Raw genomic sequence first — 10,305 nt, forward strand, 5'->3', positions numbered from 1 at the left:
TATTTCTGAGAGTTCATATTTCCATTTACAAATGCTAAACTTCCTACCCCATAGTATGTTATACATCCCCATACCATTATTTTGATAGTAGCAGACGACATTGGTGCAAAATGGCCCAAACACTCGGGTCTCCATTTTTCCGACGACTTTCTCCAGACTTTAAACTTTCCGTCAGGTTTAATAACAACCATCATTTCATCTGTAAACATCACCTTCTTCCACTGGTTATTAACAGTCCAGTGCAACTTTCCTCGGCACCAAGCTATGCGTTTCTTTTTGTTTACGTTCCGAATTCCAATGGACTTCCTCGAAGATCTCCTTGTATATCCCAGTGAGTGGAGTGTTCTTTGTACTGTGCGACGAGAAACTTTAATAGGTGTACTGTTATTAAAATCAGCAGTAATATCTTTCAAAGTTGTCCTACGAGCATTTTTTACTAGCCTGGAAAGTGTTCGTTCTCCTCTGACAGTTACGAATCTCGGTCTTCCCTTTCGCGGCCTGTTTTCTACATTTCCACGTTCCCTCCAACGCTTTAAAAACTTAGAAATTGTAGACTTGTTTATGTTTAAACTTTCAGATATTTCTGACGCCCTGTGTCCACTTTCTATAAGTTGTATGATCACTTTTTTAGTGTCGTCTGACATTTCATTACCGTGTTTTGCCATTTTGTAAACAAGCGGGAAGTGTAATAATAAAATTGAATTCGATACGGAAAATTCCGGAAATAAAAGTTCGTAAGTGTTACTCCCCTTAGATCATAAAAAAGATAAGTGTGACATCGTTTTATTGTCTAAAATGTAACTTCGAAGTTCTGAGGCGACGCTAATTATTGCGCGCCATTAAAAAAGTTGACTCATTTATGGCACTATGCTGTAGACACTGCTTAACGTGACAGAGATGTACCTTGCCCAATGTGGACAGCACCCCCGCCAGGTGGACATCCCTGACAAGCGGGACCTGAAGATGGTCAGTGGATACGACCTCCTGGACAAACTGTCCCGGCGCCGGATGTACGCCCGCTCCAACGTCCGGGAAAAGTCTTCCCTGTCCGACCACTGCGACCAGCAGGACATCATCATCAGTCTGGACGGCGTGGGGATAGAGGTGGAGGGCCTCGGGTAAGTGACACCCCATCAGTGAACTAATTAAGGTGATCTGGATTTTAATTGTCCTGTAGAGATCTCATCTTATGAATTCTTCGCTTCTGAAATCCAAGGCGTTCTACCTTTTGAAATCACATGTTTTATTTTCTTCCATAGAATTTGGAGTGAGCTTTTTGTACATGATTTTATGATATGGTAATCCATGTTAAGATATGCTAACTAGGCGCTTGCACTCGCATTGAGGTGTATGCTATGGACGATAAGACATTTGAATGTCATTGTCTAAGATTAGGTACTTTTCCTTTGGTCCCTATTTGCAGTGGTTGGGCAGCTTAATGCCAATATATGTACAGACCATCAACAGCCCTAGTGTCATATACCTGCATAAATCCAAAGGTAACTCAGCGCCTCATTTTGAGCCTTTATCTTGTTCCAACTACACCTGCCCGTCAGATCCCGCTGAGAAATCGCAACTACATGTAAAATCGATCAGGGGTTTTGTTTTTGTTTTATGAGCCAAAATGAAGTTCCTCATATTTCAACGCCCTGGTTTCTGTTTTTGACACCATGCTGTGACATACGTTAGCAATGTTTGAGTGTTCACAACGATGCAAATGATGGAATCTGAATAGCTATACATCGACATAGAAAGTTTTGAGTGATTCTAAGGGGTCGTTAAGTTTATATGAACTTCTTTTTTTTTTTTACATACATGTTTATTTCCTTCAAGTTATGAGGACAAACATGTATAATGAATTAAGTAAAACCAATTTTCAAACTGTTCACAATACATGCATATTGTACATTAAATATTCTTCAATTAATAATTGTTGATACTTAATGGACATGTACAATTGGTATAAATTAACGATAAAAGTTGAAGTTTAGCACCAAATGAAAAATTTATTAGTAAATTAATTAATGCATAAAAGACCCTTGTATCTACAAAGTTGTTCGTGTATCCCAAAGTATTTACAGATACATTGAATAAATATTTATTTTGTTCAGTTAACAAACGAATTCTTGGAGAGACAGAGGGTTGCCGATCATTATATTTGAGTAACATTTATTTGATAAAAGGTCGCGGTACTTTTCTAGTCTATGCCTAATTCTTATCGACTCAATCAATCCAGGTCAGTGTCAGAGGTCGCCGACCCACGGTCCGCCTTGGCAGGAACTCTCGGCGCGGCGTGCGTTTTCCCGGACTAAATTTGTCCGTCAGATTTTAAAATCAGATCAATTTTTTTCAAATAAGTCAGCGTAAGGTATGGTGAAGGATTTTAGTAAACGTGAATGGATTGGATATTGATTCCCTGAATATCTTGTAGATAAATTGCTCGTTGATTTGATTTATTCATATAAAATGATGTATGATTCCATAAAAGACTAAAACGAAATCTGCTGTCAGATGGGGAACTAGTTACAACAGCAAAAGAAAGGAAGTTGGTATATCAGTCTGAATCAGGTGTCTGGAATATTCGTGAATGTATTCACAGTTTGAGCGCGCAGTATCTCGTCTTTGTCAACACATCTCCTGTATGAATATTTTTCAATCATGTGACGTCATTGCATGCTTTTTGCATGGGGTTCTTTCCAATTTTTCTATGGATTCCAATTTCATATTTATGACTTTTGATCGGAGAAGATATGCGTATGAAGTATCTTTTAAATTCATTTTATCATTTGAAAAAACCGAGTCAAATCTTTTAAGGTTGAAATCTCAAAAGCATTATACATATTAAATTCCTTACAAACCTTAGTTTTACATTCAGACTTAAAAAGTCTACTCAGCGCTGCAGGAGTAACTCACGTACGACAATTACACAAGTTGAGAAACCAATTCCGCTCTCTAAAGGCAATTCTTATCTATCGTTTAGTTCATTAATAAAACGCTGTTGTACGAAATGAAAATCCAATATGTAGATTTAACGGATAATGGTGATGGTATGAGTGTGATAGCCGTAAAATTGCTGCCGTTTTCATACATAATTCTATAAAAGCGCAATTCTCACCTTTCCGCTTATTCAAAGCATGTTTAAGAATTCATAATTCTTTAATTGAATCCTTGTCATAAAAAGGAATGAAATGGGTGTTTAAATGATATTTAATATAAAATGAATGTTTTTCTATTGGATACCAAAACAGATTGAATTCAAGTTCCATAAAAATCAAGGGAGATAGATCAAGTATTTGTTGAGGCGAAGAGTGAGAATTGTGACATCTTTGAAGAAGACAGTAAATAAGAGAAGTTAATTTTGTGTAACATTCTAGACATCCGGTAATGGTCCAGTTATCTTCAATCGATAAGTCGTGTTTGAACTTTAATTTGAGTATTTGTAGTTGAAGAGCAGTCGTTTACAATTTGAAGAGGTTCGTAATCTTTGTGTGTTATTTACATTTGACAAATCGATACCATGGGATGATCCTGGCTGTTGTAGTACTGATGTGGTCTGTCAGTAAGTGGCCCCCTGCCTCAGGTAAGTACAGGTGTGTTCACTCTAATCACATACCTGGCTGATGTCACGGCAATCATTTCTACATCTGTTTATGCTAGTCTCTGTATTGTTCAGTGGTTCTGGGTTTTAGTACTTTACCATACAAAAGGTAAGATATGGATTAAAAACTTTTTATGTCACTCTTTAAATTGGGACTGTGTTTTTAAAAAGTAACAAACATCTTGTAATTTTGTTAAAAGTCGGATCGCATGCCTTCTCTAATTACATGTATATTTGTCTTCATTTTGAACTTAAATACCCTTATTTTTTCATGGCATGTAAATGAAATTTTGTGTCTATAACTTAACGTAATGTTGTTTGCTGCTTTTCTACTTAAAGATATTTCTTGACCTCCTTCATCAAACAAATATCATTGAATTGCTTATTTTATATAAGCCGTATTATCATGGAAGCCTTGTACACTGTAACTTACGAAGCATTCATCTGTTTTCAGATTTGAATTACATGAGTTAATTAAATATCAAAGTTTGACATCTGAATAAACTCTAGTGTCTGCCAATTTGTTATGCAACTGTTGGTATCGAATTTAAAAGTTCTAAATGGTGTATTTGAACACCAAATCCCTTTTAGAATACTGAAGTCTTTGAATTGAACCAGCTGGACTAAATTGTCATGTGTAAATTACACCAGAGGATTATTGGCCCGCCTTCTGTAGCCGTGTCCCTTGTACCCCTGTCATTTGATGTCGCTTGGATTCCTATTTGAGGTCTGAGTTGGCCCACTTCTCTCCCCCCAAAGGAGGTTCTAGATCGTAGAGGTTAAGGACTGGATTTTTTCTTACATAACAGAATCTATGGATTGGCTCTGTATAAAAGGTGCCACCCCAGCAAGATGTCGGGTTTGTACACTAAAATCAAATAAAAATTCCTCCATGCCATTTCTTTTAATTTCCCTGAAAAGTGTCTTATTTATGATATAAAGATACCTGGTAATGGTGGGATAATATGAGTTTTAGAGATCCCATGGGATCCTCGCTGATTGTTGGGGGATTCTGCCGGGCTTAGGTCCATTGAAGTCTCCCTACTCCTCCAATCGCTGTCACTCGGTTCTAATCGAGATATCAGTAGTTTAAATAACACCCAAAATATTTATCAAATATACAAAGTCCTTTAAATTTTTCCTCTTCACACATCAGAGTTGTTTTGACATATGATTTAATACCTTTGTGAATGTTGTCCTTTCCTGTATTGAGTACGATATTGAATTGTGAGGACCCGTGTCTCTCAATTAAGTCTATTTACATGGGTCTTTCTCCACTGTGAGATCCTGTGATTTAGTTTGTGTCTCTCTACTTCGCCGTGTGGAGGGTCCTTCAAGAGAACATGTCAGAGGAGCGTAAAGTTTTGGACCTGTTTCCAGTGTCCCTGTCCATGGAGGACAAGATGTTACTGATGCGGTAAGCTATCTCGGCGCGGATCCATTTTTTCGAGAGAGGTTTTTTGTTTATTTAAGGAAGGGGGGTTAAGGCCAATTTTTGTACCATACCATATAATTTTGTACCATACCATATGATTTGATAATTCTGAATGCTCCTGGGATACGGAATCCTAAACCTCGGCCCGTTTATCCAGACATGCTCTCGCTCGCTCTCCTAGTTAGATCACCAGTTTTATGCGGTTATGTTTTTAGATACAGTATAATTTTAAAAACCGACGGACATTGACGTTTCAGTTTACTTTGTACTCACGTGCAAATGATCCTACAATTCTTATAATTTTTATCCATTGGATTTTAAAAGCTGTAAATAAAGGGAATTAAACGTTTTGGAATATTAAAAATATTCCAACTTGATTGCTTTATGTATGCGTATTATGTGGTTCAATTCGCGATACGATAATTCATTTTCAATAAAAAGAAAAGTTTTGAATACTGCATAACAATTAAATTCTTTGACCCACTTCCGGTGTGCAGAGCGCAGTTTGGTTAAATTTATTGAACATTCAAGGATTTTCAGATAAGTGGTGCTTGCTGCGTTGCAGTCCTTAATGATGCAAAAATCTACTCGCAGTGTTGACTATTATAAATTACTGCTTGGAACTTGTCACAAATATCGTTTGAGAGCTGAAAGTAGAAAGAAATGTAAATATGAACAGACCAGAGAACTTTAATTAAGCTCTCGAATACACGTTACTGCATCTGCTATAGAATTCCCATTCTGCGAGATATGAATGTGTCGTCAATTGCTTTTATTTCCTTAACATCCAGTGACTGTTCGAGCTGAAGGATCCCGGTATAATTCGGTCGTAGATTCGAGTGAACCGTTATAACTAACGACCATCAACTGCTAGATAGAAACCGACCAGGTCTTTGGTTAAAAACGACTGCTGCAACAAGGATTAGAACAGTTCACTGGATCTGAAAGCATGCTGTAATAACTGAATGGTAGTTTAGAACGTTTCTATGGTCCTGTCGTGGAGCTGTTGGATATTTGGAATGTCCGGTTTTATATTGCTCACCTGTCGCAGTAATTAAACTTTGACTGCCAAGGAAACCGTGCTGAGTATGTGTAATTAAGTGGCAATAGGAAATAAAGGAGCGGTCGAACCAAGAAAAAACCTTTTAACCTCTCATACAGAATAAACATTAAATACTTCATTTCAATATCTGTGATCGATCTAGATGTATGCAAGTGTTTTCATTTTCTTTTTCCCCTGTTGTCTAAACATTTAAAGTTAGAAGTGTTTCTGGAGCAGATACTCGGGCGAGATTTATGTGCCGCTCCGTAGGACTCGGATTATAATGAACCTTTTTTGTGTTACCTTTATTGTTCTACCGAATTCTGGAGATTCAATTTAGAGTAAACCTTCAATTCTCAGAGGTCCTAAGTTTCTTGATTTTCTAGCAGGAACATGAGAAATAGAGAATGTTTCCGGTTTTCATCGGAATCGGATTTTCACCTGCCCAGGTTTGTGGCATATATTGAATTATATAAATGTTTTGTCCTGTGGTAATTTTCAGTATGTCTTAAGTATGTAATTGTATTGAACACGACCTTGCAATTTCTGTATTGATTTCTCTGTTTTGTCTCTTGTGTTTGACAAATGGTTGAGTCCGTTGAAGATGTTTCTCTTACAAGACGGGCCCGTTTATCAAACAAATGGTCGGAACAGGACTGAAGTGGTTGTTGTAGTAAAAGTTTGAAATCCAGCTAGAGAACACACATTCTCTGAATCATGACATACCTGTACATACCTGTACATTCGTATATCTTTTGTGTGGGGATTTTATGTTAGATTTTCCTCTGAATTTTAACTTTTGGTAGGTGTTTAAAATTTCCATTTTTAGCTTTAATCTTGCGGGAAGTATTGATTTTACTTTAAACCTTCATTATTGATAAACAAAAAAAACTTATTCATTTTTGTTCTTCTTGTTGGGCAATGGATCTTTACAAGAATGTAAAGTGCGCCAAAATGTCTGTCAAATTTTGACATCTCTGTAATAGACCGCTAAAAACGTTTGGGGCTTGATGGAACTCACTGGCATGGTTTTACTTTTATCTGGACTAATATTACAGTTGTTGTTACAGACCGATGGAACACAGTAGCATGTACAGACTATGGACCATACCTATGTCATTATTATCTTTTTAGCAGAACAACAGTATTATGGGGGACTGTAGCTGTAAACTAATAGAACATACTCGCATGAGGGGGCTATGGAATGTACTAATGTCATCTTTGTGGTTGTAAACTTGATGTAGAATGATGGGACGCACTAGTATGGGCGGATAATAGACTATACTAGTATCAATTCTCTTTGTTGTTGTAGGCTGATAAAACGAACCAGAATAGGCAAACTGCACAGTTACACTGTAATATATTTTTAAAATCATGATATAATTTTTCTTTTGTTGTTGTAGACTGATGGAGCGAACCAGCATGGACCATCGGCGCTCCCGGACCATGCCCAGCTGGTTCGAGGATAACAGGTCGTCTTACCAGCACCACGCGGACTATCTAAAGAAGCTCTCCACTCTACGGGAGGAACTTATTCTACAGGAACAAAACCACCTAGCCAACGCACTAGACAGGTTGCGCATGCGTCAGTATGGTAAAGACAATGCGCTTGCGCGGAGTAGGCCGAAGGAGTACCCGCCGGACACCCGTCGATCTCTTGTGACCACCATTGAACATTTCCAGAAAATGAGACCAAAGAAATCTCCTCCACATATATCCCCGCTAGAGGGAAAACAGATCCTAGAACCACAAACTTACAAACCGTCCAGAAGTCCACAGCTTTCAGACAAGGCTATGGCGTCCCAGCGACTGCTGGATGACAATATACGATCAAATCTCCAGAGGATACCGCAAACAATCGCCCAGCCGACATCGAGTATCCCTAACATAGGACGCAAGTCAATCTCAAAGAGCAAAGAACTGGTGTTGGATGGTTCCCCGATCCACAAACGGCGACCCGCGCCGTCACGAGAGGGCAGAGATCAACCGGAAGTCAATCCATTCAAGGCCGTTTACAAGGGTAATAACGGAGCGCGTCTACGGCGACTAGTGAGACCAGACTCTGATGAGCTGGACTTGCGTGCTCACGCAATTAAGTTTGAAAGTTTAAGTGATAAAGACAGAATAAATTTGGACAAACTGAAGGAGTTATACTGCATATACTATCTTCCCACGAATACACCTACAAACGCTTCAGACGACGAGGATTCGTTCGATTTACCGGAGGACAGACTGGGGCAGGAACCCGTCAGCTTTCAGCACGACAAAAAGAAACGTTTGACTCTGTTAGAGGGTAAAGCCAGATTATCCCATCCTGAGGGAGGAGGGGACATGTCTCCGCGGAAACATCCGGTAGAACAAAACAGTAATAGATTTTCGGACGACCTGACGTTAAACGGTCAGGGATTCCGAGACCATGACGTCACGCCGCCGGCGGAGGGAGAGGGGTTTTCTATATATGGCGATACAATATCTCATCCCCAGAGGAAACAAATCGTCGTAGACATGCCATCCATTGTTTTTAATAATGCTACGCCGGTGCATGACGAGTCCGAGGTTTTGGAGCGGAAGCGGCGATCCGTGCTCCGTAAGACGTTCAAACAGAACGAGATCCGACAGCGAGAACTACGCAATCTCATCGATGACGTACGAGAATTGAACAAGCGCAGTGACGAACTCAATGAGTCGATTAAGTCCGCATCGGACTAAAACTAAGTGAAATTGGCTGGACTATGTTTTCCAATATGCCAGACACATCACGTTACAAAATAACTATGTTTAGCAATGCCATGCTTCATCTAGTCATTCCAAAGTTGCATTACATTTATTTATTTATGATTTTTGTACATTCATATGAAAAATGAATTTCCTGACTTTTAATTCCGTAATAAAATGCTTAGAATACTTGTAGAGTATCAAAAAACAAAACTTTTCAACAGGAAAAAGAGGATAGGTAAAAAACAGTCCAGAATAAAACAGAGCAAGGATTGCATACAGATTTGTAAGGCTTGGAAGGCAAAAAACCCAGAGGCGAGAAATTTGATAATTATAATTAACCATCAGCAACAAAAAGGAGAATGCTTTCAATAGTTAAGCTTTTGTTATTTATATAATCATACTAAACGATTTCAGTATATGATATATAATGTTGAGAACAACTATATACTGTATGTAAAACAATGACTCGGTTTAGATCTATTACTTTACACGTCGTTCGACTGAAGAGAAAAACCTGATGTTGGCGACAGTCTTTAATGGGTATTTCTTATGAATATAGGGAATACAACTAGAAATGCAACGTCATTGCAGCGAAGAGCATAAAACTACCGCAATACCGAACCTGACACAACAATGAAAGTCTGGTAAATTAAACCTTCATCAGAAAATGAAAGCTTCGGGACTTTCACCTTTAGGAACATCTTTATAAACCTTTGAATAAAGTCAGTGAGGCCAGCCATTATCCCGCATTAAGAGCTTGATATAATCAGTTTAAATCCCAGCTATCAATTCCAATATAACAGGATAATTATACTAAGAGTCTTCTTATATCTAGCAATATATAAACATACATTGAACAATGTAACAGAGAACTCCATCTTCCGGCCTTCATATTTTATTTCTCCCCTGACAGAAGAGAACCAAGAGGCGTAAGCCAGTCACAAGGGAGTTCTTTTGTATACTTACTACCATTGATGCAAATTGTGATAATCATTTATTAATCAAACAGTTTAACACAAATTTTGTTTTAAAACAGAATATTAAATTGACATTGAACTGTGCTCGCGGTTCTAAGACGGGATTTGTTTTGGCGGAGGACAAATATGGGAGTCTTACCGTACTTATATGAAACATGAACGGTACAAAGTTTGATCATGAAAGTATCCTTTTTTTTCCTTTTTTACAAAAAGCAATCGATCATTATTTACGGGTCAAACGGCTAGGGTGAACTGAACCTGCTAACAGATGCACCCCCTCCCTTTACTCATTCGTAAAATCGTTTAAGGAACGGTATCTTCATAGTAAAAATAAAAATAAATAGAATCGGTGATGACACTTTTTGGGATCTTTTAAAAGTTTATTTTAAAGTCACGTTTTCTGTCATTGGCAAATTTCAACAATTCAAAACTAGACAAGATTGAAACCTCATCATATAAGTGTAGATCAAATGAAGAACAATTATAAGGCTCGAGGCATGATACGGAGTCTACATCAGCTAAGCACTTGCAAAAG

General features: G+C 38.1%; 1 protein-coding gene across 1 annotated transcript; it reads left to right on the top strand.

Annotated features, from left to right (window-relative positions):
- Positions 1-878: 878 nt before the first annotated feature.
- LOC128155698 (uncharacterized) lies at positions 879-8,985 on the top strand. The gene is made up of 2 exons (XM_052817535.1): positions 879-1,118; positions 7,479-8,985. The coding sequence occupies exons 1-2, from the start codon at positions 898-900 to the stop codon at positions 8,782-8,784; spliced, it is 1,527 nt and encodes a 508-aa protein (XP_052673495.1). The 5' UTR covers positions 879-897; the 3' UTR covers positions 8,785-8,985.
- Positions 8,986-10,305: the final 1,320 nt, after the last annotated feature.

The sequence above is a fragment of the Crassostrea angulata genome, chromosome 7, assembly GCF_025612915.1.
Source record: "Crassostrea angulata isolate pt1a10 chromosome 7, ASM2561291v2, whole genome shotgun sequence".
Taxonomy (NCBI): Eukaryota; Metazoa; Mollusca; class Bivalvia; order Ostreida; family Ostreidae; genus Magallana; species Magallana angulata.